At 48.9% G+C, this 16,251-nt stretch overlaps 1 protein-coding gene across 1 annotated transcript in view; it reads left to right on the forward strand.

The window, feature by feature from the left end:
- Positions 1-16,251, forward strand: part of FSTL1 (follistatin like 1) — a 52,857-nt gene that overhangs the window by 28,247 nt on the left and 8,359 nt on the right. Inside the window, exons 3-6 of the mRNA XM_042031722.1 lie at positions 9,537-9,641; positions 10,889-11,018; positions 12,179-12,211; positions 13,858-13,988. Coding sequence (XP_041887656.1) covers positions 9,537-9,641; positions 10,889-11,018; positions 12,179-12,211; positions 13,858-13,988 — 399 coding nt within the window. The remainder of the gene's footprint in view (positions 1-9,536; positions 9,642-10,888; positions 11,019-12,178; positions 12,212-13,857; positions 13,989-16,251) is intronic.

Consider the following 16,251-nt stretch of genomic DNA (forward strand, 5'->3'; position numbering starts at 1 on the left):
AAATTAGGGGAATGAAGAATGAAAAAAGAGGGACTGTCATGATACAGAGGGAGTTGTGGGTCAACACAGATTTAGGGGCTGAAAAGGGGACATTTGAGGTTGTATATGGCACAAACTGCCTCAAATTGGGTAATGGGTGTGGGGTCAGGCAGCTGTGTGAATGGGGCAGATGATCTCAGGGCTCTAGTGCTGGGCTTCTCGTGTCCTGCAGGGGAACGAGCATACCTTTGGGGAAATGCCACCCGACAGAGAAACCTCCCTTTTACAGCTGAGCCTGGGTGTGCTTAGAGAGAGAGGTGATGGCATCTATGTTTAATTGCTAGCAGTAGTCTGTGGTGCACAGCTCTTCTCTGTGGAGGCCCTGAGGGTGAACTCCTCATCCTCCTCCTTCACACCCTCCTGTTGTCAAGGGCTCCCTCTGACCACTCTTAAGTGCTGTGACTTGTCTCATGTGCTACCAACATGCAGAACATCACCCTCCCGTTGGAATTCAGGAGTCAATGCTGGTCTTGTTTTTACTTTTGTTGTAAACAAAATAGGATGGAGAATTGTCATTCCCAGAAGCTCAGCCATGGCAAAATAGAGGCTAGCCCAGGGCATTCAGGATCTGGAAAGAATAATCATGTCCCAATGAGGAGTTATGACGTGTGTCACTGTGAAGTGGTCCTGGCTCCAGACCAGAGAGCAGAGGGAGCTGAGCCACTGTCTTCTGGTCACTCTAGAGAAAATCTTCTCCCTTGGACCTTTCTTTTCCAGTCTGTCACATGAGAGGATGATACCAATCTCATCCCTAAGGCCCTGTGGGACTAACTTCAGTTAGGACCTTTCACGTGCACTGAGATATTTCCCTGTGCATGAGGGTTATTTTTCTATCCAAATACAAAGTGATTAACTTGACTGCTCCCTCTAAGAACCATGGTGTAGCAGAACATCATGTCCTCTCCTCCTGTTGGACTGATTCTGCCCTGCACACAGCTGAAGCCTTTTCAGCTGGTTTGGTATGCGTAGATCAGTCAGTCTCTGAACTCCTGCCTCTGTGCCCTGCTGGGAGCCAGCACTACCAAGAAAGATCCTGGTGGTTGTGGAAAAGCTGGCAATTTCACCGCATGATGCAGCAGGAGGGAATCAAGCTCCTTCTTCCAGAAGTGCTGTAGGGATAGGTGGAGGGGATGAGTGCTGAGAGACAGTGCAGCTCTGGGCCATGACATTTTGAAAGCTGCGATGATAAGGAGTGTTTTTGCCTGAGCAGCAGAGTGAGGCTGCAGGAGCGAGAGTGCTGCCAGATGCAAGCTCCCTTCCTTCTAGCAGCCATTTTCCAGACTTTTTTGCAGTAGAGATTTCCTCTTCCCCAGACTCTCGTGTCATTGTTCCCCTAATGGGGCCTCACCGGTCATTGGCTTGTGGTGGAAAATATGAGGTTGTGGGGGCCAGAGCACAGACATTCCTTCCAGCTTAAAAGGGAAAACAGAGTCCTCGCACAGCGGAGTCCCCGAGAGGTGTGCCTGGCTCTGTAACTGTTCTAGCAGCATCACTCTGTAAGAGACATCAGCTGTTTGGCTGATGCCTTTCTGCTCTTGATTAGCTTGTGGGGAGAAAAGCCTCCTGCTTCCCTTTCTATGCAGGCACCAACTTCTGCCTGCTCACTGTGGGACACGAGAAAGCCATGGCTGGTGTGTGAGGGCTGCAGACCCTGCCAGTGTTCCAGGCCATGTCTCCACAGAGGTCAGTGGGGAGGTAGAGCTCTGTATCCATCCTGCCAATGTCTGCAAGGGAATGCTGCCCAGGCAGTCTTTTTTTGTAGCCATACGAGCTTCAGACATCTTCATCTCCATCTCCCTGACAGAGCCATGGACGAATTCCTACAAGCAGGCTTCCATGAGCAATGCTGTTTTTCCATGGCCTCATGCAGCGGTCAGTGACCTTATGGGCCTCGTTTATCACAGAGGTCAGTCAGAGCCTCAGTCACTCCCCTGTTCAATGCTCTGATAGGACGGACACATCTGATCCATGGATCATGGACTGAGCAGCCAGCAAGTCAGGGAGGGTCTCGCACAAATGGGTGAGGTATGGGTTTGGAGAGAGGGAACCTCCTCTGAGCTCTGGGAGTTGCACTTCCTTTCTTCTATTGCCTTCTTGTCTCTGCATCCAGATTTTCTGGGAACACACCCCGATTCCCAGCATGGGCAGAGATGTATGGTCTGGCTTGTTTCCCATTAGCGAAAGTCAGCTGCCATTAAATATTCATCTAGCAAGCATTCAAAAGCCTTTAAGGGGTTGCACTTGGCATGATGTTTTAAGAGAGCCAGTCCTAGATGTCAGCTGAGAATAGAAAGAGATACAGGCAAAGTATTGGAAAGAGGGGTTGGCTGATGTCTAGGTGTGTGGATTGGTGGATTGGGGCACATGCTCCTCCATGGCAGGCATCCCACAGGGAGTGCAGTACCTCCTGTGTCCAGATGGCTGTTCACAGCCCTTGATTGAAGCTGGCTGAAATACCCTAGTGATGGAAGCTCTGAGGGGGCAGAAATCCTCCAACACAAAGAAAATGCTGTCAGGGAAGCACAAGGGTCGGTGGAGGGGAGGCTGCAGGGGGCCTGGATTCATGGCAGGAGGCTGGAGTGAGGACCTGTCCTCAGGACTGCAAGCAGCAGTGACATTGAGTCTGTCAAGAGGAGAGGCTGAGCCAGAGAAGTGTTTAGTGGGACTCTGCAAAGGAATTACTGCCTGGTTCCCCGAGGAAGCAAAGCTATGCCTGCCTGTCTCTGGCCTCCAGCGAGTCTTGAATCTATCAGCCTGTTTCCGGCACAGCTGATAAAGCAGTGGAGGCCTCAGAGATAATGGGATCCAGCTGGTTTTGTGACTCTAGGTGACTGCCTTAATGAGAGGGGCCTGCAAAGACCTCCCCTGAGGAAGGAGTCCATGAGCTGCCCTGTAACTAGCTGACAGACAGGCCATGCAGAGAGAGCTGTTGGAAACTGGGCTTCGTTAGTTCTGCCACTTGCAGGATGGCTTTAGGATTTGGGGGTGGAGGACTCCTGCGGTTAAAACGGCACTAGACCCCTCTGCATCCAGGACAGACCCCATGCTGACACCCTTCAAATAGGATATTGTTTGCATTGGGAACATTGTCAAATACGGCTGGTCACAGTCCCTTGGGGAGTCCAGCCCTGGTCCAGACTTTGCCTGACAAACATCTCTTCTTTTTTAACTAATTAGCTTGGGGATAGTCTGGTTTTGAGCCTTCCCAGCTGCCCAACAACACCTTTGCTGGTGTGAATGGCAGGACATGTACCATGTGCCTCCTGGAGACAGGGATGGGAAACTCGTGGGGCAGGGGAGGGACTAGCTCCAGAGGGTACTACTTTGAGTCCAGATAACACCAGACCAAAGGAAGTGTGCAAAAGATGACCCTGCAGCAGGGTGTACAGCAACCTCTGGCAGCAGGTTTCCTTCCAAGTAGAGTATGTATCATTCCACAGCCTACTGTACCATCCCAATAGTGATGACGTCCTGGGAAGTAGGTTTTATTGGAGAGCTGAACTGGGAATCACTGGCTTATCTCCTTCTCATCTTTGCTAAATGAAACTCAAGCCTTCCAAGTAAGAATTGAAGATAATTTGTGTGGATTTTCTTCCAACCTGAGGCAGTAGCCCAAAGGAAGAGAAACTGCAATGTTCGCCTTACCTATCTATTTATGGCTAACCCAGTGTCAGGGGTGCCTGCTTGTTTCACGCTAATCTGCTCAGTTTATGCTGCTGCCAGATTTCCGCCCCATCACACCAGAGTGTTAGTGGATCCAGGGAGCTGCCACAGGAATTGGGTCAGGTTTGCAGGGAGGAACGAGTGCTTTGCTTGTTAGTCGCAAACCAGAACAACGGGACAAATGTGCTGCCAGAGCCAGCTGCACAAATGACTGGAGGTGACAAGCTGGCTGCCCATTTGTGCCCTGCAGTGAATGTGGGATCTGGCCTCCTTGGAGCTCTGCAGGAGGACACCAGCCAAAAGAGCTGTTCTGCCTGGAGGCACACTTGGGTAATGGGATGAAATGCATGAGTCAAATGCCTTCTCAGTGCCATCACTGTACAGGAGTTGCTAAATTTTCCTGACACCCTCCTGAGCTGCTCTGCTGCCCAGCCCTCTGTTTTTGAATGTTGCAGCACAGCATAGTGCTTCTCCCTCCCAGCTCCACAACAGGAGAGGAGGGAGGTTTGGGAGTCAGGAGACATAGCTTATCTCAGCTTTCTGCATTGTTGACTTACTGCCTTGTGCTTCCAAATCTTTCTGCATTCAGAAGCAAACGTTGCCAAGACAACATTATATGAGGCGCTAGATTTCATGGCTGGTTGTTGAGTTGTTCTAGAAATTGTGCAGGTTATGCAGTTTATAGGTGGCACTTTGGCATGTTCAGAGATCCCCTACTCCCTTGGTAGTCATGGCAGGGAACAGGCAAAAGGGGTGAGGATGGGAAGATGTGGATAGGAAGATGGCTGAAATACATAGCTACACAGCTTATTTCTGTCCGACTGCATGGAGAGAGTCTATTGCAAATTGTACTGATTGTATCTGAAAACTTACCCCCAGCTTTTGCTACTGCCTTCCCTGAGGCATGAGAATCTGTGCATGTCTTGCAATCTCAGACATCATTTTGGTGCCCTTTAGTTTTGCCTTATTTGTATTATTATACAAACTCAAGTTTGTATAATACATGGGATTGCCTCCCATAGGAGCTTTCGGTGCTGCAGCTTTAGAGCACTGTGATTTCCTTGCACATCACGCAAGGCAAAAACACAAAGCCTCGATTTTACAGCAAACAGCACAGAGCATTATGTGAGGGTCAAATCATTTTATGGATTTCCAGAAAGTGATGCCAAAAGAAGAAAAGACCTGCCCTCACTGCTGATAGCAGAAAAGGTTGTTACTTGTATCAACAGGAGCAGGACAGTAGGTAATATTTCTCCAATGCAGTGTGGGCTGCTGAGAAAAAGACTTTTGAGATCTCGAAGAGGAGATTTTCTATGGAACGGTATGCAGAAAACTAAAGCCAGTATGACGGGTTGCTGTGAAGCACATTAACTCCCCACCTAGTAGCAGGGCAATCTTTCTGCTTGTTTCCCAGAACATGTGTAATGGTAGTAATCCCTGCTGCTCCCTTTGAGCAGTGGGGCACCGTGGACATGGAGCTGCATGCACAGCTCTTCTCTGCAGGTGGAAGAGCTTACAGAGGTGTTTTGTCACTGAATTGTTCATGGTTTCAACTTTCACAGGCTGGTTGGGAAAGTCCCAATTCCCACTCAGTGACACTAGACAGTCATGGCTCGACAGGCCAGGGGAGGCAGCAGCCAAGGGAGAGCTGCAGTGAGCAGCTCCCTTGCAAAGGCGAGGAGTCACAATACCTCTTCTCTGTCGTGTGTACAATCACTCACATCTCACTGCAGACACCACACTGTTTCCATGCAGTCCCACCAGTGCAGGGCAGGCACTGCACCTCGCAGGACCTTGGGATCCTGAGCCGACCTGCACATGGCACTGTGTTGGTGCATCGAGTCACGCTCAGTCCTGGACATCGGGGCGCAGACAGGGACTCAGGAATGCTCTGGACATCTGTGCTTACTCTGTGTTGGGGGTCCAACTCCTCAGCACCGGATGCTGCCAGAAATGAGAAACAGCCCTTTCCACTGCCTAGTTTCCTAATTTTAGCTCTCCACCTTGAGGCCCTGCATTGCTGGTTGCCATGGTGATCCTTCACCACCGGCCTTGCCTCTGGCTTTCTCGCCTTCGGCTGCTTTGGAAATGTCTTTTTCCTCCTTGCTCCTCAGGAGGCAACAGCTGAGGCAGAGGCATTGCATGTGACTCTCTGCACTGTCAGCTCAGGTCTTCTGTTTAGTGTTTGCCTGTTAAGATGCCAGAACCTTCATCCACAGGATTACACTTCCCAGCCCTCCAAAAGCATTGTGCATTCCCATCCCCATTCAGTAGACAAGCTGGGCTGTGCATACATGACGCTGCCCAGCTGCCCTGAACTTTTGGCCCAGGAGTTGTTGGGAACAGCTTTCTCTATGGTCTTTGCCAGAGAAGATGTCTGGGAAGGTCATGCCCCTGCAGGGTGAAGAGTCAGAGAGCCCTTGTGCTGTGGTAGACATTCCAAAGTCCCAGGTGCTCCTGCCCTGGCTTCATCCTCGCTGCTTTTACACCTTCCCACTTGCTCTCTGGACAGCAGAGAGTACGTAAAAGCATTGCCCAAACAGAGAGTGAGCTTGGGCACCTCACTCGAGGCAGAAGAGAGGAGCTGCCTTGCCAAGGCTTGCAGTGGAAATGCCACCATGCAGCAATTAATAACGACTCTCTGCCCTTTCTCTTCCGCCTGCCCGAGCGTGCTGTGGACTGGAACGGGTGACACTTCCCAAGCACAGGGTGACAGAAAAAGCAGTGGCAGCTCTCAGGGACAAAACAGTGTAAAAGCTGTGATTCCAGCCCCCAAATCTGGGTATTAATTAATTTAAGGGCAATGATGTTGAAACGCTGTGGAGTCCTTTTTTTAAGTTTAAAATATAACAGTTTTAAATTTTGCAGTTCATATTTTCAAGCTTTTATGAGGCAAGTGCAAGGATGAGTATTTAATACTAAAGTGGCAGCTGCCATCCTCACTCACATGACTCCAGAAGGTGAAGCTTTATAAAAAGCAAACATGTCAAGATCCAAGGTAAGGTCAGAATATCTGTCACAAGAAACCAGTTTGGCTGGTAGCTTTTGGGAGGTCACCAGGGAATCGGGAGATTATAAAGCTTCATTCACAAACCCCCCACTGTACTCATCCAGTCATCCACCTCTGTCCCTGTTACACTCAGTTGTGCACAGGAGACTCCCACACTTGCTGGGAAGGCAGCCAGGAGCTGCTAGAAAGAGCTCCCACCCTGTGGTGTTCCACAGCTGGCTTTGAGAAACCCTGTGCCACAGTAAGAGGGCAGCCAGAGCAGCTGGCTTCTTTTCTTCCTTTGGCTGAACCCTGAGGTGGAGAAAGCCATGCTGTAAAGTGGCAACCAGCTCCAACCCACTGCCAGCCTAGGAAAACTTAAGGCAACAAGAAGAAACAACCAGCAAATTGTATTGCTTAGATTAATATGAAAAATCAGAGTAGTGTGGGCTTGTAGCCTGGGAGGTGGCAGGGTGTCTTCAGAAGCTGTTCTGGCAGTGTCACCCTGCCAGCATCCCCAGCCCGGGTTCCAATGGAAGAGCTGTGGGAGTGCTTTAGCACTCCCAGGGAGGGAGCTATGGTTGGCCACACTGGAGACCGGGTTTCCAAGTGAGCTCCTGTGGGAAGAGGAGTCGTGCAACCTGATCCTGGGCACTGCGGATGCTTGTTGAGGCCAGTTGCATTGTAGCAGTGCCTTAAGTCCCAGACAGGAATCAAAAGCCAGGTTTGGCATCGGTGAGCATGGACTGGGAGGTGGCTGCTGGCAGTCCTGCCTGTCCATGGGAGAGGCAGAGTACTGCCATCTATTGCCAGGCCCCTGGATTACAGACCTCGCTGGGTGGTGGTTCAAAGCCGTGCCCAGCCGGTTTTTTCTGGTCTTTGACTGCTTGAAGGGATTGACACATTATTCAAAACCCCTTAAATGGATCAGCACTTTGGTAGCTACGGTGCATTTTAGGTGTGTGAGTGCCCTTAGTCAGACTCCGGCCTTAGACAATTTGGGTTTTTCTTTGTGCATTTTGCAAAATGAGCTATTCTTCATTCTCTGCCCTGAGTTGCATGAGATTGCTTTGTGCAGTGAAGTACTCCTGTTGTGCCATCCCACCCCAGAAGTGCCCAGGTCATTTACCCCAGCTCTCCACTGGAAGGTGAGTAGAGAGTGGTGGATGCAGTAGAAGGGATAGTGTGTCGCTTGTAGCTCAGAAAAAATATGTGAAAGGAGGTTAAAAGGCAGAGGGAGGATAACACTATCTTCATGGGGAGAACAGGCCTGGGACATGGGATACATTTCTCAGCTAAGATTGGCATGTCCAAATACTGTATTTGACAGAATAAGCAGCAAAATAGGAACACCTATAGAGAGTATGAAAGATGTTTGTCACTGTGTGAACCTGGAGGGATTCCTGCAGTGCTTTGAAAAGACCTTCTCGGGTTTGATGAATTGTGCAGTAGGCCAGCAAACAAACCATTCTGAAGACCAGGGCAAGGTTATTCAGAAAATGATCTGGCTGTCTCTGTGGGCTGTAAAGACAGCAGCTCTCTGAAATTGTGGTTTAAAAGCAAAACAAACAAAAAATTAGGATAAAGAATAAACAGGAGGAAAAAATGTGTTCAGCATTTGTCAATAACACTTGTTCTTCTGAGAAATTATGTTTCTAGTTCATCACCTATTTTCAAAAGTATGTGATGGAGGTACAAAGATGCCACAAATGAGCAGATTTTAAGAATAATAGATGAGAAGGTGAAAAAATATTTTTGTACTAGAAGGAAGAAACACAGCAGATATCATTGACTTATCTCACTGATTATTTTTCATTCCTCAATCTTATTTCTGATACAAAACTGTTGCAGAAGCCAGTTGGCTGGCATATACCAGATACTCAACATACAGGTGGAAAATATTAGATGAAATGAGAGTCCCAAATGAAATTAATGGCAAAGCAGGGAATTAAGCCAGGGTCTTCAAAGTCTGAACCCCTGGAACTACCTTCTCTTTTAAAAGTGTATTTTAAAAAGGCATTAAATTGATAAAAGTAAGTGGTGGTTGTATCAAAAACATGATTAAACTATGGAAATACTCCGTGCTAGGTGTCACCAGTTTAGGAATGCATTGGGACTCAAAAAAAAAAATATTTGACAGTTATGTGAACAACAATACTTGTGATGGCTTTGGCTAGGAGAAAACTGTAAAGCTTGTAAATTGTGCTGCAGGGCATAAGTCAACTGCAGGCTGTCAGGAACCAGGAAGGAATTTTCATTATGGGAGGGTTACTGTATAATTATCTTATCCATGACAGCGCTGCTTCCTTTTAAGTGTTTAATCTTGACCAGTGAAAGCAAGATAATGGGTCATGTAGTTTTGTGACTTTTTTGTGACGGGGACATTATCTGGTGCCTGATGGCAATTTCTTTTGCCTGTTTGCTATTGCACCTTCCTCTAGGGATATGTTCACCTTCCTCCTCAATGTCTCAAGCAAAGACATTTCTGCTCCCTACCCTCCATGAGAAGAAATTTTAAAGACAGCCGTCCTTGACATGAGCAAATTATTCATGCTAGACTTCCTCTTGCTCATGTTTGCTCCAGTTCTCTCAGGTGATTTTCCAGGAATGACCTCAAGGAAACCCTGTATTGTTGGGACTGTAGCCCTCATTCTTATGTCTGCTCTTTCTTATTGTCTGAGCTGTCCATCTACTGCAGTCATATCTCTCTTGTTCTGTCATCCCCACCTCACCACCGTGGTACCTTTTGGTCTTGATACCAGTTAAATGTGTTATTTTTTTTAAACTGTGTTGCTACTCTTCTGGGAAATAATGTATTTTGTGTCTCTGATTTTGTATCTTGCAGGAGGAGCCAAGGAGCAAATCTAAGATCTGTGCCAATGTTTTCTGTGGAGCTGGGCGTGAGTGTGCAGTGACAGAGAAGGGAGAGCCAACCTGCCTCTGCATTGAGGTACGGGAGCAGCACAGGTTCTGTGTCTGGGACAGGTGTCACCACCGTCACCCCCCAGATGGGTTTCTTTCACTGGAAGGATCCCATGATGGAATAAAGCTATGGCTGTTTTGAAGCAGCTGCAAATTCACAGTGGCTCTTCAAACAACAGGATTGTTTCCAGTGTTGTGTGGGAGAAGAGCCCTGTAGGGTAGATATAGTCTGGAACTCACAGCTGTGCTGCTTGCAGGACTGCCTAGGGTCTTTACAAGCACAGGAGACTTGACTGGAGGTCTTTTGTTGGGAAAGCCCAGTGGGGTATGGGATATGCAGCTGGCTTTGAAGGGCACTCTAGAGAGTGGTGTGTGAGCTCCAAGACAGCCTGCCCTCACTGGCGTCTTGTTTGAGGAGGTTACAAGCACCCTACTAAAAATCAGCTTTTGTATAATGGAAATAATTGTGGTAGAGTGCTGTGAGGATGAATAGCTTTATCCAGCAGGGAGTCAGGGATGATTAGAAGAGTCTTTCCCAGCTGTAGAGACACAGTGTCTCCCTACTCTGCTCTGCCCCATTCCTTCAAAACATTTCTGCCTGGCTCCTGGGAATGGCCATATGGTTCTTCGTTCCCCCTTCCCTCAGAGCCTGCAGCTCTGACATGACCAGCCTGGGCACTGGAGAGTGAAGTGCCCTGTTAGTAGGAAGAGAGTCTGTCACTCTGGGTAGGCTTGGCCAGCCCAAAAGGGACAGAAGAAAGAAGCTCATAGCCTCAACAGTGGCACTGGAGAACTCTCTTTGCCTTAGGCTGTGCTGTTTGTTCATGGCTGATGGCTTATTCTGCCATTTGGTTGCAGAAGAGTGGAGCAGAGTCTACAGGGAGATGCAATGGAGCCAAGCAAGGACAGGTGCATAGACCAGAGGCACAGAAACACCTGTGACATGTCCATGGCACATGGAGCAGCAGTTGCAGGATTATGCTCTGTATTTATGCTGAGCACTGATTTCTCTGCAGGGTCTGCTTTCAGAAAGACTCCTGTCATGCTGGTGGTGATAGAAACTGGGATGAAGGGAGGCCTTTGAACTCACACCCACAGACTTCCCTGCGTGTGTTTTTCTGGGGTAATGATGCATGAGTTAGCCTGTTCCAAGCACAGCGCCAAGGGGACTATGCCAAGGACTTCTGAGCTGGGCTGATGGTGGGGACTCGCCTGCCTCCCTCTAGCTGTCCCAAGGAGGCAGGTAAAACGCTGTGTTCTCTGGCTCTCCCACAGAAATGCAAACCTCACAAGAGGCCTGTGTGCGGGAGCAATGGCAAGACATATCTGAACCACTGTGAGCTGCACCGTGACGCCTGCCTCACTGGCTCCAAGATCCAGGTGGATTACGATGGCCACTGCAAAGGTAACCCTGGCCAGGAGGGCTGGCTGCACTCTGAGAGACAAAGAGTTGGAAGGGGAAACATGATAACAAGGAAGGGCAGAGGCCTCATCAGCCCAGATCTTGTCCCACTGTTGCTGAGTGGGGTAAACAAGGCAAGCCCCTCAACAGTAGCCAGATTCAAGCAAGAGTCCAGATGACCAGGCAAGCTGCTGGTGATGAAGTAGGCCTGAAATCAAGTCATAAAGTCAGGGCTGGTGATTCGGGTAACTAGAATCAGACAACAGCCAGAAAAACTCATAGTAATGCAGTCTGGAGCAAGGCTGAGATCAACACAGTCACCAAGTCAGGGCCTGGATCAACAATCTGTGGAAGAGAGTGGTTGCAACAGAGCTGGAGACAGGCATGGCTGCAGCATAATGATCACAGGCAAGGATTAGGGGTTGAGATATCAGATATGAAATGGAGCCTCATGGCTCACAGTCAGAGAGTATGGATGGAGGCTTTAGTTGAGGCCAGCAGGATCGTTAAGGCCCTCATTAGTGCACTCAAAATCCTGACACCTTGGCTGTGGTGGAATCTTGGAGCTATTGTCTCCCTAAGCTGCTGGGAGTGCAGCGCTCAGGGGAGCAGGGCAACTTTTTGCTCCTGCTGCTCCTCTCTGAGCTTTTGGATTCAGCCAGGTAAATGTCTCAGTTTAACTGCTGAGGAAAGGTCATGCTCTCAGGATAAACTCCTAAAACCAATACTATCATCCATGTTCATAACTGACCTCAATAACTTTAGGAGCAAGGATTTTGCCTCATCAATGAGGCTGTTTAACATCCCCCATGCCAGCTGCAATGTTTTCTTGTGTTTAGGCAGAGTTTCATGTGTTTAAATATGTGCCCACTGTCTCTTGCCCTGTCACTGGATACCATGGATAAAAGTCTGGTGCAGTCTTCCTCATGTCCTTCCATCAGATTTATAAACATTGATGACATTGTCCCTGAGCCTTCAATTCTTCAATCTAAACTGTTCTCGGTATCTCCTCTGCGTCCAGGGGATTCCAGCCCCTCAATCACATATGTGGCCCCCATATTTCCAAAGAGTCCCAGGTTCCTCTGCTTTTACCCATGGTGGGAAGAGATTCGTATTGCTACACACTGCATCAGAAATGTCCTCTTCTGTCTTTCCATTAACAGAGAAGAAGTCTGAGAATCCAGCTGCAAGTCCAGGTAAGAAGCTGTCTCCTGTTTGGCTGAGGCCTCTGTATGCATTTGTATGCTCTGGGAGATGGGCAGGAGGGTGTTCTGGGGGACTTGGCAGAGCTCTGTGTAAAAGTCATACCCTGCACGGCCTGTACCAGAGTCTGAGTTGATAAATCAGCTGAAATGTGGTTGCCCAGCTCTTTACTCTTGGGCAACCTTTCAGAACTCATACGTTTCCTGGGCTTTTCACTATGCTGGGATGTCTCAGGGACTCAGCATAGTCAAGGTGCAGTGAAACCCAGTTTGCCCCCAGGGACACAAACTGTGCTCATCACCCAGACTGAGGGATGGAGCACTCTTTGACCTCCTTCACTGGGGATATAAGACAGAACAACTGTGGAGCTGTTGTCCCCAACTCCTAGAGCACCCTTTGAAAAGGAAACTTTGCTTTAGGAGTGATGAACCAATGGGTGCAGAGGCAGAGAGTCAGGAGGTACAGCTGAAATGCCTCTACCATCAGCCAACAAGATGATCTTAAGGGTCTCTTCCAACCTAAATGATTCTATGATCACCTAAATTATAAGCCTCTTTGATTCCCTGTGCTTGGTTTCTCCCCTTATGTATTGCCATGTGTACTTAAGACTCTGGATTTTAGGACCATGGCTCATGCTTCATCAGGGGAATTCCTTTTCTCAGTCATGACCTCTTAAGTACTGGAGCTGTATAATCATCAACTTTAATTTCCTAGGACAGATGAGAGCAAAGTCTCATACAAGCTAGAGAGGGAGGACCATGTCAGAGCATGGCCACCACCGTAGAGCAGTTTTAAAGAAGTTCAAAATTAAACATGCAGAATCCCTACAGAGCTGGGTTTTTTCATCTCTCCATCTGGTTGTGATAGTAGTCACTGTATTCAGAAGATCTTTAGTGTGTGTAAGTGACGTGAATGCATGCTGATTCCTTTTCTGGCTTCACTGACCACTGGGCAGGTGTGATAATTCACAGCCAGGCTTTCAGTTTTGTTTCCAAAGGCATGGTTTGTACTAGCACACGAAGTGACAACCACCTGGAGAAACCTGTGACACTGGCAAGCACTGTGAGTGAACGAGCCCAACTTGACCCCTCTTGTTTCCAGTCAGAGTGGACAAATCAGGGCTTTGAAGAAACAAAATTTCCTGAGATAGTAGGCCCTAAAATTCAAATCTTGGAGAAGAGTGGTAGAAAGGCTTGCTCAGTCTAGTCTTCACCCTTGCAGAGGATAGAGGTTTTGGTATTTTAGGGTTGACAGCTGAATGCCAATTCTGTACAGTGTCGGGAAGCCTGGGGACTGTCAGTTACCTTCCTCCCTCCTTCTGGGACTCTTCACACCAAGATGAGTCAGCTCGGGGTTGTTCTTCCACAAGCTTCAGGGATGGGAAGGAAGAGCTTTGGCAGGAGTGTTGTTTTCCGGCCTTGCCACATGGTGTCACCAACAGCCTGTCCACTATTCAGCACATGACACATCTGCTTGGATCTGGCAGTGATGTAACTCCAAGGACCAGACCGAGGGGCTGCAAACTGCCATCAGGGTGGGCTGGCTGGCTTTTATTCCCAGGCCTCTCTCTGGGGTCTCCCTGCCAGCTTCATTTCTCTCACCCTTGTATTTCCTTCTGCTGCACTGTCTCCCATTACAGTTGTCTGCTACCAGTCGGACAGGGATGAGCTTCGTCGCCGGGTCATTCAGTGGCTGGAAGCTGAGATTATCCCAGATGGGTGGTTCTCCAAGGGCAGTAACTACAGTGAAGTCCTGGACAAATATTTCAAGGCAAGTAGAGCAGCACCTGCCTCAGAGCCCAAACAACACTTCTTGCCTTGTCACTGTAAAACAGCTGCTGTGCCCGCAGCTGAGAGGCTCCAGTGTGTGATGCGCCTGTGGAACTGGGGACCAGAGGGATCTGATAAGTCCTACAGCCTGATGTGTTATGGGCTGCCTGCAGCAGCCACTGACTGAGCCACTGACGCAGCTTGTGACAACCAGATGTGGAGCCTCTCCAGCTCCTGGTGTCTGACCTGCCCTGGGGAAAAGGAGGAGGGCAAGCCACATGTGCCTGTGGCAGAGTAGAGAACTACTAATCTCAGGGGTAAAAAGCCAGAGGAAAAAAGGTGAAAGTGCTGGAAATGCAGGAAGCTGTGGCAGCTGATCCTTTGTTCCAGATAGTCCCAAGGCCATATTGAGATGGATATAGGGGACACTTGGGGGGCTTAAAGGAATATGTCCCAGTTGTGGCCGAGAGCTGGCAGTTCCCTAGTACTCTGCAGAGTGAAAGGAGCCACTTGCGTCTTGGGCCTTGCAATAATCCTGTTTTTCTCTCCTCCCCATCAGTCTGTCCTCAGCCAATCCCCACCCCCTTCTGTAACCAGCAGATCCCAAGCTTCTCCCATGCTCCTGCCACATGCACTGCTGTGTCCCTCCCCCTTATGCCTGGCTCCTGATAGAGACTTCAAAGCATTCAGGATGGAGCTGGAGGAGCAGGTGGGGAAGAGGGGAGAGCATTTAAATCATGAGCTGTTGACAGCAAGAGATTAATGGTGCCTGACAGGAGTTAGCGCTGCCAGCAAATTTGCCATGGCAATGGCACCCCCTGGTGAGACAGAGGAGCTGGTCCCCTCGCTCCACAGAGCATCCTCACATTTGCAGCCATTAAAGCTGCTCTGTGTGTGGAAACCCACTGCCCTGGGCACTCCTGTCAGTGCCTGCCAGCACCCAAAAGCAGCAGTGTCCTGTGTCGGTCCCTCTCCCTGCAAATGTGCTGTCCCCAGCCACTTTTGCAGGGTCTCCCCAGGTCATGGGCTTTGCTGAAACGCGTGAGCCAGCCACAGGGTTGTTGCACTGTCACTGCATAACCTGTTCACACCTGCTGTCCTCACGCCTGTCAGTGTGCTGGTGACATCCCATGGCTGCAGCTCAGAGGCAGGCAGCCTCATGTTCTCTTTACTGTCCCACTTTTTCTGGAGCACTGATCCCAGCCACTGGGTGGAAGTTCCTATGGCAAAACAATGCCTCTACTTGTACCAACCGGTGAATTTCTGTGGCTGAGGTCAACAGTATGAGGTTCAGTAAGGCCAAGTGCTGGGTCCTGCCTTTGCATCACAACAACCCCAGGCAGTGCTACAGGCTGGGGAAAGAGTGGCTGCCAAGGGACGTGGTGGAGTCACACCACTGGAAGGGTTCGAGAAACAACTGGATGTGGCAGTTGGTGCTGTGGTTTAGTTGATAAGGTGGTGTTCGATCAGAGGTTGGACTCAATGATCTTGGAGGTCTTTTCCAACCTTAATGTTTCTGTGATTCTTTGTCAGGTGTAATCCACCTTATCAACTACCTTATTCTTAAAGCTTTGAAACATTTTTAAAGCAGAATTCAGAGTTTGGAAAAACTTGAGACAAATCAAGGTAAAACAAACTAAATGGTTTCAAACACACAGAAATTTGTGTCAGCAATGAGTGTCTGCAGTCACTGGAGGAATTTTGTCGTGCCAAGCTGTGGGGCTCTGCAAGCCTGCCCAGCAAATGGCCTGATTCCTGCCCTGCATGTGGAAACACTGGAGACGTAGCTGACATGAAGCTTTTCCCTTTTCTCCTTGATGGGGAGGTTTGCAGATGTAGCATTAAGCTATTTCCCTCCTGGAAACCTGACTTGTGGGGCTCACTGGGATGTGCTTTGTTCGTCAGGCAGGCCATGACCTTGAAGGACATTATTTCAAGAGGAGCAAGGCCAGTAGTGGGAAGCTGCTCCATTTTGGAGGGTCTCTGTGGGAATGCCTTAATGCAGACCATAGCTTTGAAAGGCAAGAAAACTCACTTAACAGTCTGGGTCATTAAGAGAACTGCAGTCATTTTCACAAAAAAAAAGCAGGACAAGAGGCTTCAAAGTCTAGTGGAAGTTGACCTGTGGAGCAGTTATGGAGGATAAGCACACAGAGTAATTTCCCTAGCCCTAGATGTTTCTCCTGAAACACACAGAGGTAACAAGAGTGTCTCTTCCAGCATTCCTGAGAGCACTACACAAGGAGCCACAGTGACCTACCCCA

The sequence above is a fragment of the Corvus kubaryi genome, unplaced genomic scaffold (assembly GCF_017639235.1).
Source record: "Corvus kubaryi isolate FWS band 111438036 unplaced genomic scaffold, C.kubaryi_AGA036_p1.0 37341, whole genome shotgun sequence".
Taxonomy (NCBI): Eukaryota; Metazoa; Chordata; class Aves; order Passeriformes; family Corvidae; genus Corvus; species Corvus kubaryi.